At 39.9% G+C, this 24,213-nt stretch overlaps 2 protein-coding genes across 2 annotated transcripts; one reads left to right on the forward strand and one right to left on the reverse strand.

Moving 5' to 3' along the window:
* Positions 1 to 770: 770 nt before the first annotated feature.
* Positions 771 to 11,845, forward strand: LOC116252743 (plasma membrane ATPase 4). The gene is made up of 18 exons (XM_031627242.2): positions 771 to 1,151; positions 1,554 to 1,673; positions 1,782 to 1,880; positions 2,717 to 2,854; positions 2,945 to 3,259; positions 3,380 to 3,706; positions 4,923 to 5,042; positions 5,255 to 5,377; positions 7,666 to 7,770; positions 8,381 to 8,690; positions 8,813 to 9,051; positions 9,148 to 9,180; positions 9,300 to 9,381; positions 9,464 to 9,624; positions 9,815 to 9,988; positions 10,261 to 10,443; positions 10,680 to 10,861; positions 11,334 to 11,845. Exons 1-18 carry the CDS (start codon positions 1,077 to 1,079, stop codon positions 11,428 to 11,430), a joined length of 2,883 nt encoding a protein of 960 aa, XP_031483102.1. The 5' UTR covers positions 771 to 1,076; the 3' UTR covers positions 11,431 to 11,845.
* Positions 11,846 to 12,749: 904 nt separating this feature from the next.
* Positions 12,750 to 19,396, reverse strand: LOC116252937 (DNA replication licensing factor MCM5). The gene is made up of 19 exons (XM_031627581.2): positions 19,108 to 19,396; positions 18,897 to 19,011; positions 18,656 to 18,799; positions 18,392 to 18,571; positions 18,158 to 18,256; positions 17,319 to 17,452; positions 17,122 to 17,230; positions 16,735 to 16,869; positions 16,581 to 16,658; positions 15,886 to 15,990; positions 15,616 to 15,707; positions 14,742 to 14,874; positions 14,512 to 14,607; positions 14,349 to 14,440; positions 14,182 to 14,272; positions 13,980 to 14,089; positions 13,434 to 13,563; positions 13,227 to 13,328; positions 12,750 to 13,130 (listed from the first exon to the last, which is right to left on the reverse strand). The coding sequence occupies exons 1-19, from the start codon at positions 19,266 to 19,268 to the stop codon at positions 13,047 to 13,049; spliced, it is 2,190 nt and encodes a 729-aa protein (XP_031483441.1). The 5' UTR covers positions 19,269 to 19,396; the 3' UTR covers positions 12,750 to 13,046.
* Positions 19,397 to 24,213: the final 4,817 nt, after the last annotated feature.

Raw genomic sequence — 24,213 nt, forward strand, 5'->3', positions numbered from 1 at the left:
ATTAAATTTAAATTTTGAAAATATCGATAGTCATAAACAAATTCAGAATTGTAATCAATTTTCCTTAAGAAAAATAATCTACTCATTTAGTAAGTCACCTAATTATGTTAGTAATTGTTTTTTCTTAATTAAGTCATACATAAATCTACCATATCCATTATAAGCTTAAATCAGACCATTACAACTAGATCGAAGATGATCCCACCAATTTATCTTTAGAAAGTTTTTAATATGTTTTAAAAAATTGATTTCGATCTTCGTGACAATATATTCAAGTTTAATTCGCATTAATTACTATATTTATCTTCTTCATAAAATGGGAAGGGTGGCGGAGCCACATATAAGAAAGTGTGGGCAGTTGCCCACACGAACTCTAGAAAATCTCTTTATTTCCATATTGATGGTTTTTAAAAATATATTAATTTATATATGGCACTGTTTTATAATTATTGCGGCGCAGCCGCTGCACGACAACTTGAAATGAATGTGTTAACGGAGAAATACAACATAAGAAAGAGCTGAAAATGGAAAAAAAGTTAAAATAGTGCGACTGACCAAGGAAATGTTAATAAATTAAGAATTTCATTTTAATTATATTAAGGTGGGCCCCACATGAGGGAGAGGAAGGAGGTGATTGGTTGGGCCCCAAAAAGCTTTGGGGGTTCAAACCCGAACAGCCAGCAGCTCCTCCCGCTCTCGCCGTTGAGCGGTTGCAGGCGAGAGAGGCGGAGGAGGAGAACACGTATTAAAGGGGAGCGCGGCGCCCGCAACGACCTTCCCTTTCTCTGTCTCTGATCTCTTCGCTCAAGTTGCCGGATCGAAGCAAAGGTGCCCGAGGTAGAAGGAAGGGAGAGAGGAGAAAGATCGAGCAAGATTATAGCTGGTTTTCGTTAACCCTTTTACGCAAGCAAAGATTACAGATTCGATCTCGTTAACCCTTAAAGGGATGCGGGCTCGGCCCCGCCACTGTTGTTGTTGTTGCTGTTGCTTCTCTCTTTAACGATGCGCAGGATGTCTTTCTAGTGGAGAGCGACAGTGCCCGCGTCGTCGTTCTCGTTTCCAAGTAAAGAGCAGAGATGGCGCCGCCCGAGGAGGGCAGCAGTGGGACGGGGCTCACCCTCGAGGAGATCAAGAACGAAGCTGTTGATCTTGTGAGACCATCATCTGATCTTATTTTCTTCATTTAGTTTACTCCTTTTTCGTATTCTTCCCGGGAAGAATCGATCTCTTAAATTCCGCTTTAGTGATTTGATTTTCTCGTGAGATCAGTTTGGTGTGCTTAACTTCGTATAATTAGTTATCTCTTTTCTTCTTTCCTCTTTTTTTAATGTTATTTAGATTGTCAATTCCTCGATCAAGAGTTAACTCTTTCTTGAAAAAAACATCTAATTAGCTTCAAAAAATTCCTAATAGCACAACATTTGAAATAAAAATATCAAAAAAGATGTTTTTGTTATATGTGCCGCAAAATGTTGAGTGCCTTTTGTATGAAACCGCTTTTTCATTGTGAACATAAAACTTTTTCTAGCGTTGATTATCTCCATCATCACCAGGTGAGGATCCCCATCGGGGAGGTATTCGAGCTGTTGAAATGCACCGATAAGGGCTTGACCACGGAGGAGGGGCAGCATCGTCTCCAGATCTTTGGCCCAAACAAGTTGGAGGAAAAGAAGGTCCCCTCTCCCTCTAGATCTCTGTGATGATAAAGAAAATCTCTTGCAATGGCCTTCTTCTTCTTCTTCTTTTTCTCATTATCTTGTTCATTGTGAATTACTGATCAGGAGAGCAAGCTCCTCAAGTTCTTGGGCTTCATGTGGAACCCCCTGTCCTGGGTCATGGAGATCGCCGCCGTCATGGCCATCGCTCTTGCCAACGGAGGAGTACGTTTTCCTTTCTTCAATGTCTCGGAATCGATGGAACGAGGTTAGGGTACTGCAGTGTAGTGGGAACGATCACAAATGTTTCCGCAATTATATTTCAAACACCAAAATTTTATTAACATTTACTCCAGACGGCAGATACTAACTTTCCAGATATAACAGTCACAAGATGTTGAATATTCTAAGAGCATTTTCTTAGAGGTCCCTTAATATGCTGCATCTCTACGTGCTTAACGTCCAAATCCCTATTGAATAGCTTGCTTACCTACTGAGTTTTTTGAAGATGATCTCGGGATCCATCTCAACATTAATTGGTAAGATGGATGAATTTGGATATTTGTATGCCAAAATAAATTTTTATAATTTCCAAAGATTTCTAACCATCAAATTTTCAATCCTTATCAAATCCAACTTACTTATCCAACTAACTAGATAACTGTGGATCGGATAGGTTTCAAATTCATCGTTATCTCTTCTAAGATGGAGCATCTTGGCTTTTTATTTTTGTAAGCTCAAGTGGCTTCCTTTTCAAAAATGTATAACGCTGGAGAAAGAGATCTTATGGTTACAGTTGAAGGCCGGCATATATTCGTCTTTTAATTCTTTAAATTGTATATCAATTTAAAATATCTTTTTAAATTTAAGAAACAAAAAAGCTGATACAAGCCGATTCGTGTTGGCAAGCAAACCGATGCAGAGCGGTTACGGATATTTCCAACATGATTCTTAACTATCGCAGGGGTAGTAGTAAGAGGGCGAGGTCTTCTATTCAGTGATTTCTCGGTATTGAAAGAAGGATCCCTTCGATTTATTGATGGCAAGGTTGACTTTTTCAGGGAAAGCCACCGGATTGGCAAGATTTCGTGGGTATCGTCGTTCTGCTATTCATCAACTCCACTATCAGTTTCATTGAAGAGAACAATGCTGGGAACGCAGCAGCTGCTCTCATGGCGGGTCTTGCTCCAAAAACCAAGGTTAGGAAAAATGGAGAAATGTCTGAGAGAGAGAGAGAGAGAGAGAGAGAGAGAGAAGTGTAAGCTCATGGCTTTGGTTGAACGATGAAGGTGCTTCGAGATGGGAGATGGAGTGAGCAGGACGCTTCGATTCTTGTGCCAGGGGACGTGATCAGCATCAAGCTCGGCGACATCGTCCCCGCCGATGCCCGGCTTCTTGAAGGGGACCCTCTGAAGATCGACCAAGCCGCCCTCACCGGCGAGTCCCTGCCCGTCACCAAGAACCCCGGCGACGAGGTCTTCTCCGGCTCGACCTGCAAGCAAGGTGAGATCGAGGCCATCGTCATTGCCACCGGCGTCCACACCTTCTTTGGGAAGGCAGCCCACTTGGTGGACAGCACTAACAACGTCGGCCACTTCCAGAAGGTCGATACTTTCCGCTGCTTCTGAAACTCGCTCGAATGTTCCTTCTTACTGCACTACGGTTTCTGATTGACTTCTGCACTGTTCTTATGGTCGGGTGACGGTTCCGTGATTGGAACGCAGGTTCTTACGGCTATCGGCAACTTCTGTATATGTTCCATCGCTATAGGCATGTTAATCGAGATCTTGGTGATGTACCCCATCCAGCGCCGTCGGTACAGGGATGGGATCGACAACCTGCTGGTGCTCTTGATCGGCGGCATCCCCATTGCCATGCCCACTGTCCTGTCCGTGACCATGGCCATCGGTTCCCACAGGCTGTCCGAGCAGGGTGCCATCACTAAGCGCATGACTGCCATCGAGGAGATGGCGGGAATGGACGTCCTTTGCAGCGACAAGACCGGCACCCTCACTCTCAACAAGCTCACCATCGACAAGAACCTCATCGAGGTAAAGTATGCACATACCCAAATCCTGAATGTAGTGATGGACTGGAGAAAGTTGTGTGCGCAGGTCGCAAGGTACGCCGTCAAGGGAATGGGTATTTTGGTAATCTTAAAAAGAAATGTCCCAGGTTCGGTGATTAACTTTCTCTGTATAAAAATGCGTGGATCACTGAACTTGGTGGGATCTATACACATTATTTTATAGTGATTGGAGAAGGAAATGTACCTGAACAACCACGTGCAAAAAAAATGTGTTAAGGACCACGGATCATCGTGGCCCTTTACCTCAGGACCAAGTCTGCTTTAGAAACAGTGCTTCAACCGAGTACTTGATACTGACTCTCTTTTATTGAACTGTTGTGCGTTGAGTAGACTTCACACAACTAGCTGGTATATATATGCAAATTACTGTATCGTGATCAGAGAGAAACGTAAAATCAGTGAGCTGCACCTACCAATATTTGATAGGATCTTCCTACACATACATTATACATTACTGTATTGTTATCAGAGGGAGACAACGCTCCTCTTTAGAGTGGAACCCGGTTATGTGCACACCTCTGTGCACAGTTTTTTAAGAAAATTTTTGAAATGGTAAATAAGAATTACAAAGAAGTCTAAAATATCCACTACTTTGTAAAAAATTTTAAACATACTCCATCTCCTTTTTGGTGGATATTTGTTGCGTACGCAACTCAATCTCCTCAAGAGTAACATTATCCAACGTAACTTGGGAGGTGGGAACCTTAAGAGTTGCATGCCGTTTTATGCCTTCTGAAACACAATAAAGCAGTATCAAGCAATGGCCGTGAAACTAGTAATATGAATTGCAAGCACGAATTTATATATTCAAACTCTACAGACTACAAGAAAAAGCCGTGCATTAAGACGGACAGTACACACACCGAGTACTTACAGGACTGGCCCTATCTTGTCAAAACAGAGAAATTTGTTGGGTCCTCTTCTAGTTATTGTAACTTGCCTGGCATTAAGGTGCGCAGTAACCTTTTACGTACCCATCTGGCACAGCGATCTGCCCTTGCTGTAAAAGAGTTTTATTGGAGTGTTTAACTCCTTCAACTTATTTTGTTAACTCACTTGGTCAGGTGCGCTAGGTCCGAATTGAAGCTAGCTAGGCTGGCCTAGTTACGCGAAGTTTCCAGCTTCAATGGAGGATTCTGAGCTACGGCTTGTCACTGTTGAGGTGTTGTTAATTGCAGGTGTTCGTCAAGGGACTGGAGAAGGACATGGCGATGTTGCTTGCGGCAAGGGCGTCGAGGGTTGAAAACCAGGACGCCATCGATGCTGCCACCGTCGGAATGCTGGCAGACCCTAAAGAGGTTGGTTCGCCGAAAATTGCCTGCTGCCTTCCGGCCGGCTCGTTGGTCTACTAACCGTTTCAAGCGCCATAGTCCAAATATCATATATGGTAGTTGAAATCGTGAAGTAAATTAACGGGACACGGCAAGGTGGTGACTCGCATTTTATATTTAGTTTTGCTTCCGGAACTGGTTCATTTTTGTGTTTGGTTTTATATTTGAGTTAAAATCAGGCAAGAGCAGGCATCAAGGAGGTTCACTTCTTGCCTTTCAACCCGGTTGACAAGAGGACGGCCATCACCTACATCGAACAAGACGGCTCTTGGCACCGTGCCAGCAAAGGTGCACCCGAGCAGGTGAGAGAGAGTTCATTTGTCACCTTCTTTGTCCGCCATGACATGACATGACTTCAGTAAAGACCAAAAAATTGCCTTTGAATTGATTGCCTTTTTTTTCTTCCTATCGTGCACTCCCTTCTTCCCCTTAAAGGTTGAACATTAGTTTGGTTGCTTTGCAATGTGAAACGTTTGTTAATATTGCATCATTGATTCACAGTGGTGTACTGAACATAAAACTGATAGGACTGTAGTTTTCATGTAGTAGCTTGCAAGGAGTCTAGATTTTGTTTGAAAAGTTTCTCAATTTTTAGTGTGCCGGATTTGATTTCAATCTCCTTAATTTATGCAAGTCGTTTAAAAGACCAAGTGATTTGACCTTTAACTTGACCCGAATAGGCTGAGAAAGATCTGATTATGGCTCAACATCCATGCTTGAAAACTGAAAAGGATTAACCTGGGCTTTGAGCCTGAAGTGGTTATTATCGGGTTATGGCTAGGCTAAGATGGGCAAAGTTCATTAACAAATTTAGAAATATTTGTTAAAGGGTTATTGAAATAAAGAAAAAAAATTGTAAAAAATAAAATGCTAATAGTTATTAATCGATAACACAGGTGGTGAACGGGTGATAAGAACAAGGGGGTGTAAATACTGTCATGATGACCATGAATCAAGCTCTAAAGCTTTTTATATCCCTGTTTTGTTAAGGCTTACTGGTTTGGAATCACCTAAGGTTACACTACTCGATGGTCTTGTAAAAAATATATTAATTACTATTTAATAATAATGGAGTATAAAACATATAAACAAAAACCTGAATTGATGTACATTCTAATTTTTCTAAAGCATTCGACTTGGTCTGTTCCAAATCTATTTTCAGTTTTTAACAGCACTAGCTCAGATTGCCTGGCTTTTTGTCAGGCAAAGATGGCTGCATTAATGGCTAATTTTATTATAATTTATGTGTTTAGCAAGAAATACATGTCATGCGTATTGCCAATTGAGCTCGCTCGACTTTTTCTTTTGAAAAAAAAAAAAAAAACATGGTCATACCTTCTTTTGGCTATCCAAATGCTGGGAGATGAATTGTTCAAACTCGTCTCATGTACTACTTGATTATATAAAAAGCTGTATAAGTGCAGCTTGAGGTCGTGACCATTACTTAGCAATCACAAAATTGCATATATGTGCACAATTTAGCCTTTGAGTTTTTTGTAAGGACTATTGGCACAAATGTAGAAACAATCTGAATAACACATAAACTAACTTCATAAGTATATGCAGTAATGAACATTAGTAAGACAACGCATGTTGGGCTTCACACACACACACACACATAGCTAATGAGCCCTAATCGAGCTAAGGTTGAATCGATTAACATGTAAATGATAGACTCAGTACTCCTAACAAGTTAGCTATTTAGGTCATTAACTTGCAGAACTAAATTGAGATAAGTGTTATATGAACTGAACCTATTTAAGCGACGAGCTACTTTGTTCAATTATCAGCGCCAGTTACTCAAATATATATCGGCCACCTAACCCGAATTCAGCCTCCATCTTTGGAGTTGGGATTCATTACAAGTTTTGCTTATGTTAACGTTATTACATTTCAATAATAAGTTGCTAAAAATTTTGGGTGGATCTAATAGGAGCAATTACTTGGTGAGAATCAACCATGACTTCCCAATGTCAAACATATATAGGATTCTTCGGCATTTGAAAGATCAGTGATTGAAAATGTCATGATCTTGTCATATGAAAAATTTACTTAAAAATATAAGTGGATTACTATTAAATCAATTGTGCGCCACATCTATATAGTTAAATTTGATCGTAAAAGCATGCCTCAAGGACATAATATTTCAGAGACCCAACTGCTGGGACTGACTATAGCAAAATCTGTTTCTGGAAAGGCAGTCCAATGCTACAACCAGGTTCAATATCAAAATACCAAATGCCAAAAAAGGGGAAAAGGTTCCTAAAGCCTTAGTTGTTAGAGTGAAATTTCCATTCTCTTCAATGGATGACAACATTGCATCCCGTCTCCTGTACTCTATATGTGAATTTTTCGAAGTCCTTTTATATTTGTTAGAGGAGATCCACCCACATAGCTGGGGGGGTATACTTAAGATCTTCAATTTGAAGATGGTCTCGCATTCACTACCTGATGCGACTCTGTTGACGTAAATATGGGTCCGCCGAATTGAAGAGATTTAGAGCTTGCAGTTGCATATTTTGAGGAAACAGAGAAAAGACCTTTCTGTGTTCGATTATTGATAACTTGTACTCACATCGACTTCAAACAGATAGTGGAGCTCTGCAATTTGAGAGAGGATACCAAGAAGAAGGTTCACTCCATCATCGATAGGTTTGCTGATCGTGGTCTCCGCTCACTGGCAGTCGCAAGACAGGTTGGCATCTCTGTCAAAAACGCCTCATCCTTTTTCTCCATTTGACAATTGAATTTGAAGCTGGATACTTAATTGTCTACTGGTGTTCGATTCTATTTTGTGTGCCTCCAAAGAAAACATCCTTATAAAGGATCTCTGTCCACTGTACAGTCTTGGGCTTGCACATGTGTGTGAGAAAAGTTTGGTTTTTTCTTTTCACACTAAGCGATTCATATATCAAAAGAAGCTAAGCTGTGGGAAAAGTATGAGCCGAAAGAATGGCAATCGTACGTTTCTCAATCTGCTTTATTTTGAAAGCAAAGTTGCGTCTCACTTGGGTGGTCGGATTCGTCTTTCTCCCGAAAAGGAAATGTGTTGAGACTTTCTCATTCACCTGAAAAGGGAACGCGTTGGGTCTCAGTGCGGAAAAGTGAGTTTTTCTTCTCAGCCTTGGTTAACAGAACAAGCAGTAGAATGTAAGAAGACAGATGAACTTCACCTTTTGTATACAGGAGTTAGTTAACAAACAGTAAGAATGTGAAAAAACAGGTGAACTTCACCTCTTGTACAGTGGAGAAACAGTTCTTGTAAAATTGTGAAGTTCTCCTGTATGTCATGTGGGCATGTGCAGGTGGTGCCTGAGAAGACGAAAGAAAGCGCAGGAGGTCCATGGCAGTTCGTTGGTTTGTTGCCTCTGTTTGACCCGCCTCGACACGACAGCGCCGAGACCATCCGGCGGGCTCTCAACCTGGGCGTCAACGTCAAGATGATCACCGGCGATCAGCTTGCCATCGCCAAGGAGACTGGGAGAAGGCTGGGCATGGGCACCAATATGTACCCTTCCTCCACTCTGCTGGGCCAGAGTAAGGACCAGTCAATTGCGGCTCTCCCTGTCGATGAATTGATTGAGAAGGCCGATGGCTTCGCTGGCGTCTTCCCAGGTGAGCTACTAGAGCTACCTCAGCGACTAGGAACCCTCAGAAATCCTGTTCTTGTTCCATCTTTGGCTTGTAACTGATCGGAACTCCACTTTGCTTGTTTCTGATTGGATCGAGAAAAACAGAGCACAAGTACGAGATCGTGAGGAAACTACAGGAGAGGAAGCACATCTGTGGCATGACTGGAGATGGTGTCAACGATGCTCCTGCACTCAAGAAGGCTGACATTGGCATCGCCGTCGCAGACGCCACCGATGCAGCCAGGGGTGCATCAGATATCGTACTCACTGAACCTGGTTTGAGCGTCATTGTTAGTGCTGTCTTGACGAGCAGGGCCATCTTCCAGAGGATGAAGAATTACACTGTAAGAAACTCTCTCTCGGTCTCCTCTACCTCTGTCTGTGATAGGTACTTAGCAAACTCACACTAAGAAGGACAACTGTGTTTTCTTTTCTTTCAGATATACGCCGTGTCCATCACGATCCGTATAGTTGTAAGTATTATATAGTTTACATGTCTGGTTTTTGTTCTTCTTTTGTGTGTTGTGAGCTGCCCACTTTGATGCTTAACTTGCTTTTTCCTCTTTCACTGATCATGGTTGACAAATGGCAGCTCGGTTTCATGCTCATTGCTCTTATTTGGAAGTTTGACTTCTCCCCTTTCATGGTTTTGATCATCGCCATTCTCAACGATGGTAATCTCTCTTTCTTTCACTCCCTTTCATATATGTGTGCGCATGCAATATGCTTAACTTGTTAGTCGAATGAGCACTACAGGGACGATCATGACGATCTCAAAGGACAGAGTGAAGCCATCGCCCCTGCCGGACAGTTGGAAGTTGAAGGAGATCTTTGCCACCGGTATTATACTCGGAAGCTACCTCGCCATGATGACGGTCATCTTCTTCTGGGGTGCTCATGAGACTGACTTCTTCTCCGTAAGTAGTAAACAGCAGGCTAACACAGTCAAATTCTACCAGTATAAAGTACTGAACAATTCTAGGAGGCTATGAACATGAAACTTGAAAACTCGGAAAAAAAAGAGGCACTTTCATCAACACTTAAAACTAACTACAAAAGCCAAGAAACTATTTGGCGGTATGATCTTACCTGAGTATGTTTTGGCAGAATACATTTGGTGTCAGATCGATTAGAGACAGCAATTACGAATTGACAGCCGCTCTTTACCTCCAAGTAAGTATAGTGAGCCAGGCCCTCATCTTCGTGACACGTTCAAGGAGCTGGTCCTTCATCGAGCGCCCTGGCCTCTTGTTGGTCGGCGCCTTCTTCATTGCCCAGCTGGTGAGTTCACTCTTTTCCTTAGAGATTCTTGCTTTGGATGGTACACGTAGATCCTATGTGCTCAGAAGCCATAAATCATTCGTCTGATAGAGAACACAATCTATTCACGCATGATATAAGGCGGCCCCTAAGTGCATGCTCCAGATTGTCAAATAAATCGACGGCCAGGAAGATTGAACTCATCTAATTAGCAAATTATCTGCTTTCTTTAAAAAGACTCACCAAATGGAATCAGCTCATGTTTGCAACGTGATTTTGACTTCTTTTCCCAGATTGCAACGTTCATTGCTGTCTATGCTAACTGGGGCTTCGCACGAATCAAAGGAATGGGATGGGGATGGGCAGGAGTGATCTGGCTCTACAGTGTTATCTTCTACATTCCCCTTGACATCCTCAAGTTTGCAGTCCGCTATGGTTTGAGTGGGAAAGCCTGGGATTCCTTGCTCGAAAACAAGGTAAGTGAATGTATTATAAGTTGGTAAGGAAGGTAGAATAAAAAACGATGCAATGGTGATATGAAGCCATTTTGTTGCTTCGTGTTATCCTGATAATGCTTGGTGGTCGACAGAAGGATGAAAAGCAACAGCAGAACGAGATACATAGCCTTTGTTGCTTGACGCTCTTACTTCTTCTGATTTCCGTAATTGAGATTTACTGTTAATATGTTAACATGGTTCTGGTTCTGCTGCAGACGGCCTTCACAACGAAGAGGGATTACGGGAAAGGAGAGAGGGAGGCGCAGTGGGCTCTTGCACAGCGCACCCTCCATGGGCTTCAAAACCCCGAGGTTTCTGACCTTTTGAACGAGAAGAACAGCTACAGGGAACTGTCAGAGATTGCAGAGCAGGCAAAGAGGCGTGCCGAGGTCGCCAGGTAAGAGAATTCTTGGAAAAAAGGAGCCTTGTTGGCATGTCAAAATCATTCTTGAGATCGAACCTAGTATACATAATTGTGTAATTTTTTTGCAGTTACATGCAGAAATGAAAATTTTACGTTCTTTTAAAAAATTCTTACCATGTGTTTGTAATGAACATGATTAAAAACATGGAGATGCACTGCCTCAATCGGTTTTAGATGTAATTGAGATGTAATAAAACTTCAAAAATCTTAGGCTTTTGTTCTTGCAATCTTATCAATGGTAACTAGTAGTGAAAGAGACTAGTCTAAGGATCAACTTTTGGGTTTCAAACAGTCTAGAGTTCATGTATATAACATTCGGAAGAAAACACAAAAAGTTGATTTCTAGCAAATGAAATGAAATTGGATGTGATCCTTTGTCAAACTTCCCAGAATTTGCTTCGATTGTGGAAACTGATTCAGATGATCTTCGTGCTTTGTACTGCAGGTTACGAGAGCTTCACACACTTAAGGGACATGTAGAGTCTGTTGTCAAGTTGAAGGGCTTGGATATAGACACCATGCAACAACACTACACTGTTTAAGAGAGTACTGCTACTACTGAGAGTAAGGAAATGGCGGTATCTGCTGGGAGGCCTGAGAGGAATCTAACAGGTATATAGGTTCTGTTTTGCAGTGTCTAAATGATGTGGTAGGTGGAGAGAAATAAGTAAAGGCATGGATTGGTGTCTACGGGTGTGCCTTGGGCGAAACAGGCAAATGTGAGTGGGGGTGTTCTTCTGCTCTTGAGTACTTTTAGTTGCTATCTTCTACCGAATGGCCATATCTTGTTTCTTTCTCAGTTGTATAGAAGAATGATGGCTTGATATAGTTTCCTTTCTGCTTTTGCTGTTAAATTTTGATGACCTTCTATAAAAGGTTCAACTGGCAATAGTGTTGCAGGTAGTCTATTTTGAGATTGTGTTAATTGGTTTTCTAATGTACGGGATCTGACTTTAATGAGACCTCTCTAATGCATTTTATTGTGTGAAATTCATTAGCAACCCTAATGGCAAACCGCAGCAAGAAAGCAGGGTTTCCGAACCCTGAAATTTGACCAGGCGCGAGGATGCATTTTTCTAGCAAGCAGGATCCTCTATTAGCGAAAGCCATTCCCAAGAAGTCATTCTCTAATGAATCCTTGCTTTTTTAAAATGACTTAAAACAGTAAAAAGGTATAGTTCACTGGAGAACATCCTCTGCACTCGATATATTTTTTTCTGACACCTTGTCCATTTATTATGATACTGACGGGGCTACCCTTGTCTTCACTTCACCTTCCCCCATCGGATTTGCTTCCTGCTTTACATGATTCTTTACCAAGTTTCAACTTTCATATGCAGCTTCCCTTGTGCATTTCACTTAGTGATGGTAATTACAAAGAATTTTTCAGATGTTCAAATTATATTACACAAGTCCGTTATTTCAATTGGTTAAAACTCTCTAATACTGACTGAGTCTCCCTCTAAATAGATCAAACCTTCTCAAATTTCATCTACTTCAAGCTCAACCTCATGAGTTCTCCATTGGAAAGTAAAAATTCTGTAATCCTGCCTAAATGTGAATGGCTGATCTTATATTTTGAAAAAAATGTGATCATAGTAACTCTTACAGAATTTATATGTATATGGGATACAAGACATTGGTACAACTCAAAAAAGCTCTCTAAGCCATAAAGCTACCTTATTAATTTGTTTCTTTTCAAGACAAGCAATGAGAATACTTGTTATAGTGCAAACGTTTGCGCAAAGATACATGACGGAGATCATGAGAAGTGAAAGCTTTGAAGAATAATAAATTAGAATAGAATGCGACTTCTGAAGCTATAAGTGAAACAGGAATGGATCAGATGCGACACGACCAATTGCAAATAATAGAACGCAGAACTGCATTTTGGGAACATATATTAACCAGTTCACGGAACATGGTTGTCAACTATTTTAAGATCATTAGTCAGGCATCATTTTTTGAGGCATACTCCCTGCAAGTTAACCCTTGAGCTTCATGGATGCCGTTACACTTTTAGGAATCACTCTCTTGACTGATTCAGTGGCTCAAGGTTCACTATAAGTTCAGGTACAGCCTAGGTGACACTGCAGAATGGCAGCCAAAGGTTCATTAACACTTGCTTGTAATCACCACAGAAGTGCCCAATTCTCACTCAAGCTTTCCGAACAATAACCCTTCTTTCACGCTTATACTCAACCTCATCCCTCTGGTGCATAATCAACAGCGCCCTCCTTACCTGGCAACCATAAAGCACAAACTAAGTTCATCCATGTAGAAAAGAGATCAGAAACAATTTACTGAGCCAAATCACAACAAAAAAGAAACTGCATACAATTGATTCATTCATTCCCATTCTGGTAAGGTCATCAATTAGCCGCCTTTCTGAGATATGACTTCCAATTCCCATTCTTCTCTTTATTTGCGTTTCAGCTTGCTGTAAACAGGATTGTGAACATGCAATAAGATCCTTGCCTTCATTGCAGATACCAGTAACCATACCTGATTGGTTCAGGTTGTACAAAATTAACACCCCATATACCTTTATCTCGTTTCTCATTTCTGCTGTCAAATTCATCTGTTCATTTAACCCGGATCGTGCAGCATCCATCGTGGAGACATGGAAGAGTCTTAGAGCTTCCGTAACATGCTCCTCCGTAGCAACAGCAGATCTGAAAGAGACATTGAACCCAAAGCAGTTTAAAACTTTAAACTTTAAAGAACAACACAAACATTGCCTTACATATGCAAGTCCATGTACAATCGCGTACTTAATTAGCAAAAAGGCAATTCTTCACCTTCTTTTCTGAATCAGTGGGTAAGTTCAAGCTGATGAATTACTCTAATATAACCAATTGAAATAGGCAAAAAAAGCAATTGGTAGCTACAACTGCATCAGGAGAAACCTTAAAAATGAGGACACAATTCACTTGTTGGATAGTCTAGCAGCAGGCAAATAACATGCTCAGTCTGACTCATGTGGACATTTATGATATTGAGCGCACTAACAAATTATTCAACAATCCATTTCATTTAAAAATCATTTGATCTGTAAGGAACATTCACAATTGATACAGTTAATACTCACAGCCTCATCTTTGCAAGGGATTCACTCAGCCTTATTATAGCTTCTAATTGTCTCACAGTGATAGGTATCGCGGTAGCCTCACCAGATTCATTAGCCTGCTGTCTCATTTGCTGCAAATTGACACATTCTAATGATTGTGAATGAATGTATCATAAGAAAACTAAAAACCACAAATATAAAGTGCTAGTGTATCACATCTTACCTGCCTGATTCTGACATAATTACTTTGCAACATGCTCGCAGCAGAATCTGACAACCGTGGCATGCAATGCACCCGGCAGTACTCAAGGTATCTGCATGGATTGAAGAATAGCTTTTGAGCAATAAAATGTAAGCTACAAGATGTAATAAATTGGAAGAATATAATACCTCTTCAGCCAGTTCTCTCCCTCTATAGCATCGGGTTCCTTAGAGATTGCACCAGCACTGGCATGAACTTTTATGATGTGGCTAGCTATAAGCTACAGAAGGACAACCTTTTAGAAATCCCATCTGAAAAAGTGAGCAGAAGTCATACATGGAGGATGGTTACCTTATCTTGACTATACATCCGGATATCCTTCACAATAAAAATAAGATCAAATCGTGACAGAATCGTAGTCTGCAAATCAATGTTGTCTTGTGCAGTCTGAAAGAAGGTTGCAGCTTCAGTTAATTCCTCTTCCATATTTTTTTAGAACTCAGAAAATTCACAGATGGGTAACCGAGATGAGATTGAAAGCATGGAAGGCCAAGAAAAATATGTTTCTTTAGTTTTTGAACCTTAAGATCATCATAACGACCAGATGGCGGATTAGCAGCAGCAAGCACTGATGTCCGAGAGTTGAGCACAGTAGTTATTCCTGCCTTTGCAATCGAAATAGTTTGTTGCTCCATGGCTTCATGAATAGCAACTCTACATGAATGAAACCCATGCATAACCTTGTAAGTTTTGTGAAATATAGACAAACTTCAAATTACAAAATGGCACTGATGTGTTATTGAATAAGCAAAAAGACTTGGATGAAAAGTAACGGCAGATAAGATACATTGGATCTGGACTCATGATTATGATAAGAAAACAAAGTAGTTTTTGGCTTTTTGCTCTAGATGGGACAAAACCACTCTTACTAAGATAGTCTTCTATACCAAAATCACATTGTATAAGACAAGGAGGCCAGGAAGCACCCAGAGGTGATCATAAAAATGCATCGGTATTCTCCATGAACTTCATAGGCATTTCCTGTCCTGTTGCGAAAGTAAATAGCCCTCATGGCCATGGACAAAGGCCCTAAAAATGAAGCCTTTGTAACAGAGTAAAATTTCAAAGCCTGGAAAAATTTTAATTTATCCAAAGGATACAAAGAGGTAATTCGATAGATAAAAGCCTAAGTGCGACCATAGGCATTAAACAGTTGACAGAATTCTTCCGCAAAACAAGAAGTGAGTTTTGCATCACTGGACCAAAATAGAGATAAACACAAAAGTAAAAAGTATTGGGGCAACCTTACAAGATGCTACAATGATGGTGATGTCTCCAATGCAAAATGCACATAAGATGTAAAAGATCATGGATTCATCATAGCAAGGTTTATAGGTTGAATTCAGTAAAGGGGGAAAAAGAAACTTCATGCAATGGCAACTGCAAGAATCTCACCTATCTTCAACCCTCATTTTGTCAAATTCATCAATACAGACAACTCCACCATCCGCCAGAACCATTGCACCACCTTCCAGGTAAAATTCTCGCTAGATGAAAAAGGCAAATAGCTGAGTCAATACTTTTGTTTTGAAGACAATTCATGATACAATATAATCATCGAAAGGAAATGAGATGCATAACACAACTCATTAAGGAATATAACTTAGTAGATGAAAGAGCATAGTTATGGTATTTCATAGACAAACGTATACATATAATACTCACAGAGCTGCTATCACGAATGACAGAAGCGGTCAAACCAGCAGCAGATGAACCTTTTCCAGAAGTATAAACAGCCACAGGGGCTGTCTTCTCAACAAACTTCAGAAACTGCACAAACAAAATAAAAGAAAAACCATAAGGATCTGAAAGCCAACTGATAAGGAATGTGATTCTATGCTTCTTTGCAAACCATAAGGAATATTTAAGACATCCATAAGTTTCGGAGAACATCCATAAAGAAGGTTAAGTAATAAACAAATTGAAAGTATCTAGTAGATCACCCCACACTGACAAGACCCTGAGACTTTCCTATAATTAGTGGGAAAAACATCTGCAGCATGTGGTGGATAGCAAAGCCCCCCAGGGAACAAAGAGTACTTTAGTTTGTCAGACAATGTAATGATACAGCTCATGGATGCTCAACACTTTTGCAGATGAGATAAGCTCTCATTTCAAAAATGAGTTTCTAATACTGCTAAAAAAGTGTGTTAGACTAGCAATCTCCATGAAATGCATGAAGATGCCTATTTCTGACAGTAGCAGAACATAGGCATAAACTCTACCAGACCAACTAAATTCAAATTCATAGTGCCACAGATCATTGGAGTGACCCTCTGCAGTTTAAATCACTATCTCTAGCAAAAAAGAAGCAGGCATCCAAGCCCCAGATGCATGATCAGAAGTCACTAAAAAATCACCTGAGATTTAGCAGTGGATGGGTCACCTAGTAGTAAGACATTGATATCTCCTCTTAGTTTCACCCCATCTGGCAATTTCTGCACCACAGAGCAGGAAATCAGGAAAGAAGTATGACTTATAACAAAGATTACCAAGATTAGTACACGTCCAAACCTTTCTTGAACCTCCAAACAGGAGGCAGGCAATTGCTTTCTTAACATCAGCATGCCCAAATATGGAAGGAGCAATCATGGAACATATCTTTTCATATGCATCTGGTCTTTGAGCAAATTCTTTAAATTCTGCCTCCTGTAAAACCATTGTCAGAATGCAGGAACAGTAACTTGTACAAGAAATATGTGACATAAAAGCGAGTTGTGATTCAGGGAACTTCAGTATACATGCAAATATGTCATAAAAACTCAATCACTTGCCCATTGCACAAAGTATAACAGGTATGCAGAACTGAATGGCTCGCACATTAACAAAGCATTTCTTCAGAAACACAAAGAAAAAAAAAAGTATTATGGTACTATTCTAAGTATTCTTTATATTTGTTACCTCATCTCTCATGAAGGATGTAGGGCCAGATGAATTGGATTCATGCACTTGCTCAACACCTACTACTCTGATATAAGGTTGTCTAACTGCAACTGCACCTTTCTGGTTGCTAAACAATCATAGAGCCAAATCTCAGTTATCTAGATTAAGCTGAAAGCATATTTCTAAATATAATGATTGAGCAAACCAACTCTTACGCAGAAGATCCGGAAGATTGATAGATGCTGTAGATACCCATAACTGTAAGTCTTGTGCCAGGAACAATTGTTTGAACAAGATGACGGTCAACAGACAGCAACATGTGTCGTGGAAGCTCTCCAGTTGGGACATCCTTCAAGTTTAAAAAGAATATCAAATTTGTGATAAGCGTTACTGAGAATAACATCTATTACTTTCCCTTATTTTGACATTTTCTTTCTCTTCCCTTGTAATGCACCAGATGACAGAGGACAAAAAATTGCAGCTAAAAATCTCATGCTAGCCAAAATTTTCCCAAATTATTACATATATCATCATCAATAAGGAAACGCATCAAGTCATCTCTTCCTTTACCCATCAAAAAGTATTTTTATTTTTTTGCATGGCCTAATCACTGATCCTAGAAATTTCTACAATAAATTATGAAGAGTCAAGGTAGATAGTCGGTATAGTTTCCTACCCCTGATTGCCATTGTAGGGAATACAGAAGTAATCTAGTTCCCTCGGACGAATAAAAGTATAAAGAATGGGAAAGATTTTGAATGGCTTGTTTATATACAAACTTCTCGCCCAACATTCACAGATAAGCTTCACTCGTTTAGAAGAACCAAAGATAACTAAAAAGTACATTTAACCTTAGCTTCATAGTTTGCTGATAAAGGGAAAAAAGGAAAGCAGGAAAATTCAAATGCCGATTGCTGAAAAGGACCATGTAGAACATATAAAGCATTAGGCAGTTTCAGTGACTAGGATCACCATTGCGGTCTGAAAAGGAGCAAAAGTAGTCCAAAACGATAAATAACCAGTAACACGTAAGAAAGAGCAACATGTAATCTACCTCAGGGTTCTCCTGCAACTTCAGCGTCTGTTGATCAACGTACTTGCTTTTATCAGGAACAACTATCCAAGGGTCAATTGGGCACGCCTCTTCTCCAGGCTAAACAATTGAAAAAAGTGTTAAACTAATGATATTCAAATTTACTTAAACAAAAAATTCACTTAGATTGACAGAATACCGAAAATTTTGCCAAGAAAGCATCAGATTCTTGGAGAAATAGAACAAAATTACTACCTGAGGAACATGGTCACATGAACGAGGAACAATGGCTCCACCTAGACCTGCGCGACAAGGAACGGTTCTCACATTCTTGCAGTTCTTACACAATAATGTCACATATGTCGCCTTCGCTTTCGTTTTCGATGCAGCAATAGAGATTCCAGAAATCTTAACAAGCTTCGAGATATACTCAGCCTGCCCAGTTCCAGTGTCACATTTAACAAATTGGATGTGGAGAACAAAAACCTGAAAGCAAATATGTAAGTTTAAAATACAAACCCCAAGTGACCGCATCGACAAGGAATCCTCCTTAGAAGATAGCAGGATCTGCACATCACCTATGTTGGGTTCCTCCATTTCGCCCGTCTCTCCAGCGACTTTAGACCGCAAACCTGCAAGAACCTCGCCAGCAGCAGTTTCAAACTGAAAACCACGAAATCCCCATGAGAAAAAGAACATATCGAGAAAAAGAGAGAGGGAGAATGCAAAAAGTGGTTATGTGTCAAAAAGTACTACCCACCAAGGGTAAATAATCCGCAGGCTGCTTCCGGATCTTCGTCGTGAGATCGGTATCAAACGAATCCAGATGCTCCATCTCGACAAGCAGGAACTTGGGATTTTGTATGAGACTCTCTCTGTAGCAAACCCAACAGAATCAGTCGAATCGATTGAGAGGAAACTCTAGTAATAAATTCGGAAGAAAATAAGATGGGTAGGAGAGAAGCGATTACCGGTAGACGAATTCGCGCTTATCGTTAGTAAAGCTTCGTATGAACTCCTTGAACTTAACAAGGGCAGCGTGTCTGGATTGGGAACCGTGGCGTTCCTGTCCTTCCGGCGGGAATTGGGTATGATCGCTGTAAAAGATAGCACCCTCGTCCCATCCAGACATTTTGAGCAGCCAACTTCTTCCTCCTCTTCTCTGACCACACGCCCAACAAACGATCAGCGACGACGACGAAGAAGAAGAAGAAAAGAGGAAAAAAACCCAAGAAATGCAGAGACTCTTTCGTTGTAGTAGATTTCCTTTTTTTCTTCTCTGCCCATTATTTTATTGTCGATATGGACGAAAGGAGGCGATTTGGCGGGAAACGTTTTGGCGGGAAATCCATTCGGATCGGATCCAGGCAGCCTTGATCCAGTTAGGCTTCTTAAATGTTATTTTACAGATCGGATCTCAAATCCACGAATCTTAAAAACCTGGGTTTTAAAAACCTTTGCTTGATATCATCGAAAGCTCTCTCAGTCCCTCTCTCCCCGACCGGAGCGAGCTCGAATGGACGACAGCCATGGCACGCGGCGTGACGATGGTGAGCCTCTCTCTCTCTCTCTCTCTCTCTCTCTCTCTCTGTCCAGAACGGTCTATCTGAAACCGTCAACGAAGGTCTCAGAGAAACAATGTTGATGTGAAACCCTCGTTGAGGGCTTCAAAGAAACCGAAACCCTAATTTTTTATGAGGGTTTCTCTTTGAAGCCCTCAACGAGAGAACCCCTCGTTGAGGGCTTCAGAGAGACCCTCGTTCATGAGGGTTTCACTGAAGCCCAGAGAGATGGGATTCAGAGAGACCCAGAGAAGATGGGCTGAAAAAATCATAATCCTCTTTTTAATCTTCGTGCAGCTTACTGACTGGAGTGGAAGTATGACGAAACCCAGTAACTGGTGAAGAGGAAAGAAGAAAGGGAGGAGGAGGAAGAGGAAAGAAGCGCGGGGTTTCCCGCGAGAATTTCCCCCCGCGGTGATACGCGCGAGAGATCGGGGGTTTAAATCCATGGATCTCATCCAGCCTTGGATCTCTACCAAACACGCCCTAATGGATTATTCGCAGAAGCGGTTTCTCCATCTAAAGCCATTTAGGCAGTTACTGGTGCATGATATTTTTTTGTGCACTAATATGCTTAATGCTCCTGTTAATAGAAAAAGCAAACTCTTCGAGAAAAAATTAAAAGACCAAAAAAGATATTTCTTTTTAAACAATTTTCAACTAACTTTTTTTTTTTTTGGGTGTATAGATCTTGCGAGCGGTGCATGCAACTCACTCTCATCCTTTCACCCTCTCTGCTTTGTGTCTCTTCAGTTTCTTCCGTTTTCATCGCTTTTTCTACTTTAGTGGCAACATGTACCCAATTTCTTAACCATTTTGTTGGCTCCCTCTCATATATAAACAATTAGATCTTTTAATCTTTTTTTTATGTTTTGGGAACCTTGAAAACTTGATGATAGAGGGAAATGTTATTGAGTGTTCTCATTTAATATGGTGACAGCCATACAAAGTATACTTGGGAGCAGAGTCTCACCCATGAGCAATAGTTTATGACAAATATTCAATAAATTGTGATCAATTCTCGTCATCATCTTCTTGGATCCATCTTGGGAGGGTTAAAACTACAGTGTGCTGTGAGAACTTAGTTATCTAGAATATTGCATTCATCGCAGTGTTATCCACCTTTGGAAACGATGATCAGTATTAGGCTTTAACTTGTTAATTTCACTCTTGATTTATCTTGTTCTCCTTACTTCTTTATACTACTAGAGAAAGCCAAGGAATCAAATATTTTAATCTTACATGAACAATATCAATGGATTTGCTAAAATGAAGAGGAAACCACAAAATGAAGACGTGACCGTTGGACACTTTGACTTAGGTGAGGTTATTACTACATTTTAGTTTGGATTAGTGTGACTTAGATTAAATATATAGTTATCGTGTACATGTTTTTCTTCTTTGGGAATTTGTTATATCACAAACATATTATGTGATACGGCTGATTTTTGTTAGGGATGGAGTCAGACATAGTTCAACTCAAAAGCCTGGTCTAGTTCAACTCTTGATTTATCTTGTTCTCCTTACTTCTTTATAGTCAGGCATAGTTCAACTCAAAAGCCTGGTCTAGTTCAACTCTTGATTTATCTTGTTCTCCTTACTTCTTTATAGTCAGGCATAGTTCAACTCAAAAGCCTGGTCTAAAGTATTCAAATTTGGAGAGGATTCAATAATGTTTGACAAGATTTTCTGAAGCTGGAGCTATATATGTCCACTAATCTCGAAATCAAAGATTTTCACAGTATTTGGACAAGAATACAGAACATGGCATACCCAATCCAAAATTGTAATTGGATCCTATCTTTATTGAATCTAATTAATCAGATTGGATCAAGATCTACAACCAGAAAATAAATTGATTGGCATACCCAATGCTAATGCTAGTTATGGAAGCTCAAATGCTTCTGTGTTGTCTTTGTCTGTATTTACTTTTGTGAAGTTGGATGAAGGTCGTTAGAACCAACTAAACTTGAGTATGGATTGAAGTTAGTTGGAGGTGGTTTGGCTTATGGTTCAAACGAGTCTAGTGGACATGTAGAAGAGATGGCCACTATTGCAAACATGGTAAAAATGAGTTGAGACCTGATGTGTTTGCTGTTATATTGATGGCAACGTACCGTCATGCAAATGAGTAGTCTAAGAAATCTCAGGAGGAAGACGAACCCAAGGAAGACTGGTCGTGGTGTTCGAGTGAGATGAGACTGTCATTCTTCTCCATTACATTACCTTCACTGGACGAGTGAACTTGTAAATGAGTGAACTTGTAAACATGTAAAACATCATACAAATATTGCAAACTAAATATTGAAAGCCTTTTTATGCAAATAAAATATTGAAAAATGAGGTCAAAAATATTAAAATATTGAAATATTAAAATTTTTAAGCATGTTTTTGAAAATTTTAGTAAGATATTGGTCGATTTTGAAATTTTTATAAATTGAGTGTAAGTGCAACCGACCATTGCCCAAAACCCTCTGTCTTCTTCCCTTTTTTTCCCCTTCTCGGCTGAGGCTGCCATATGGCTATCACCGGAGTGGCTCTGGCCACCAGCCCGACAACAAGAACACGACACCAGTTAGTTAGAGGTGAACAACAAGTCCAGCTTGAGTTCGTGAGTCAATCCGTTCAAATAATCAAGTTGAGTTCGAGCTCAACACGTAACTGCCAAGTCAAGCTCGAGCCTTAATCGAGTTTGTTGAACCTTAATCAAGTCGATGTATTCAAAAGAATTTGTGTCGAGCCTTAAACAAGTCTAGCTCGAGCTTAACATGTAACAATGAGTATCAATTCTATCAAACTAGTTTGTGGAGTGTTAATCGAGTCAAGCTCGAGCTCAACACGTAATTATAGGGTCGAGCTTGAGCTGCCTCAAGCTTGAGTTTTCATTAATCAAACTGAGTTCGAGCTAATTGAACTCAAGCTCAACTCGGCTCGTGTTCACCCTTAACACCAGTTGAACCCATGTTGATTTTTTACCCAATTTTTTTTATTTTTTGATATTTTATTTTATTTATTTATTCCCAATTTCTCCTTGTTCTGTTTTGGTTTATCATTCATAGAGTGGAGACGACCCTTTATCTCTTGCATATTGAAAAGATGAGATGGTTGACTTTACCAAGTGATGATAAGTTTTTTCCATTGGCAAGAAAGAAGAGGGAAATGATAAAAATGAAGAAGAAAAGAAAAGGAACAGTGAATGAAAAGGAGGAAGAGGAGAGGAAGCACAGAAGATAAAGAATGGTAAATGAGGAAAAGAAGGGAGAAAATGAAGAGGAAGAAGGAGAAGAAGAAGATACAAATGCTTTTGCGTCAGACCAACAGCTAAAAGAGAGAGAGAGAGATACATGCACAACACCTACGGCAAGAGAGAGCCAGAGATTGTGAAAAAAGCTTTGGAGCTGGAGAAGTTGTGTCCTCCATATTTTTCTGTCTTAATGTTTGGGGGCATTACTCATTTTTTAGGACATAATATTCTTAGAACAGTTCGTAACCCAAACCAAACGCCCTCTAAAGGGCAACAGACATGCAATGTGGAAGTGACGATCACTTCTCTAGCGGCAAAATGGCAGTCAGCAACGAGCAGAAGAGAGAGGTTTTGAGAATCCAAGTCTAGTTACTAATTAGATTTGGATCTTTTATCAAACCCAATCGATTGGATTGAGTAAAAAAAAGGTTTCTTATTTATTTTTTTGAAAAAAAAGACTACAAGTGCCTCTTTCATGGGGTCTTCAATGTTGCCATCGAAGGAAGACCTTCTTTCCCGTAAAATTTTCTTCATCTCGCAGTCACTCGGTCGTTCCTCTTTCTCCCTCTCCGACTTTTATTGCTTGGTTGGTCTCTGTTTCTTGTAGGATGTGGTGCCCTTTAACGCCTCGTTGGAGGTGTTGGGTTGCTCTTAGTACCGTTGAATTTTTTGTGCACCATCACTTTCTCCCTTTTATGTATATTTCTCAACGGCTAAACATATAATGTTTATAAGTAACAAAAAATTTATGACATGTTGAGATAACAAAGAGATGCATGAGATAAAGTTAAACATAATAATAAGATGTTGAGATAACAAAGAGATGCATGACATAAAAAGTTAAACATAATAATATTTATGAAATAATAAAATATTTATGAGATAATAAAATAATGAATGAATATATGAGATAATAAAGTATTTATGAGATAATAAAATAATGAATGAATATATGAGATAATCTTTATGAGATAATGAGATAAGCAGGACAAAAAACAAAAACACTCTTTATTGCTTAAAGAGGTACATTGGTCATAGAGACGACTGACAAATTTTACTTTTATAGAATCCATAAATCTTTTTTTTTCTTTTTTTAATTTTCATTTTTATCCCTAATTAATTATGGGTTTTTTTGTCATAGTTAAAATGACACATGAAATTACAGAGGTGACATATATAACTGGCTTCGTCTATAATGACCCTAATTTTTAAGACAATGATTTTTTTAATCCAAATCATTTTAAATTACAAAACCAAATTGCACAAAAAAA

The sequence above is a fragment of the Nymphaea colorata genome, chromosome 4, assembly GCF_008831285.2.
Source record: "Nymphaea colorata isolate Beijing-Zhang1983 chromosome 4, ASM883128v2, whole genome shotgun sequence".
NCBI lineage: Eukaryota > Viridiplantae > Streptophyta > Magnoliopsida > Nymphaeales > Nymphaeaceae > Nymphaea > Nymphaea colorata.

Excerpts from the sequence above, each read along its gene's own strand:
- LOC116252937 (XM_031627581.2), bottom strand. The coding sequence starts at position 19,268 with ATGTCTGGATGGGACGAGGGTGCTATCTTTTACAGCGATCATACCCAA. Across the intron at positions 14,608-14,741 it reads GTCGTTATGATGATCTTAAG|ACTGCACAAGACAACATTGA; the intron begins GTTCAAAAACTA and ends ACCTTCTTTCAG. Across the intron at positions 14,273-14,348 it reads GGAGAGAACTGGCTGAAGAG|ATACCTTGAGTACTGCCGGG; the intron begins GTATTATATTCT and ends CAATCCATGCAG.
- LOC116252743 (XM_031627242.2), top strand. The coding sequence starts at position 1,077 with ATGGCGCCGCCCGAGGAGGGCAGCAGTGGGACGGGGCTCACCCTCGAG. Across the intron at positions 2,855-2,944 it reads GTCTTGCTCCAAAAACCAAG|GTGCTTCGAGATGGGAGATG; the intron begins GTTAGGAAAAAT and ends TGAACGATGAAG. Across the intron at positions 7,771-8,380 it reads CACTGGCAGTCGCAAGACAG|GTGGTGCCTGAGAAGACGAA; the intron begins GTTGGCATCTCT and ends GGGCATGTGCAG.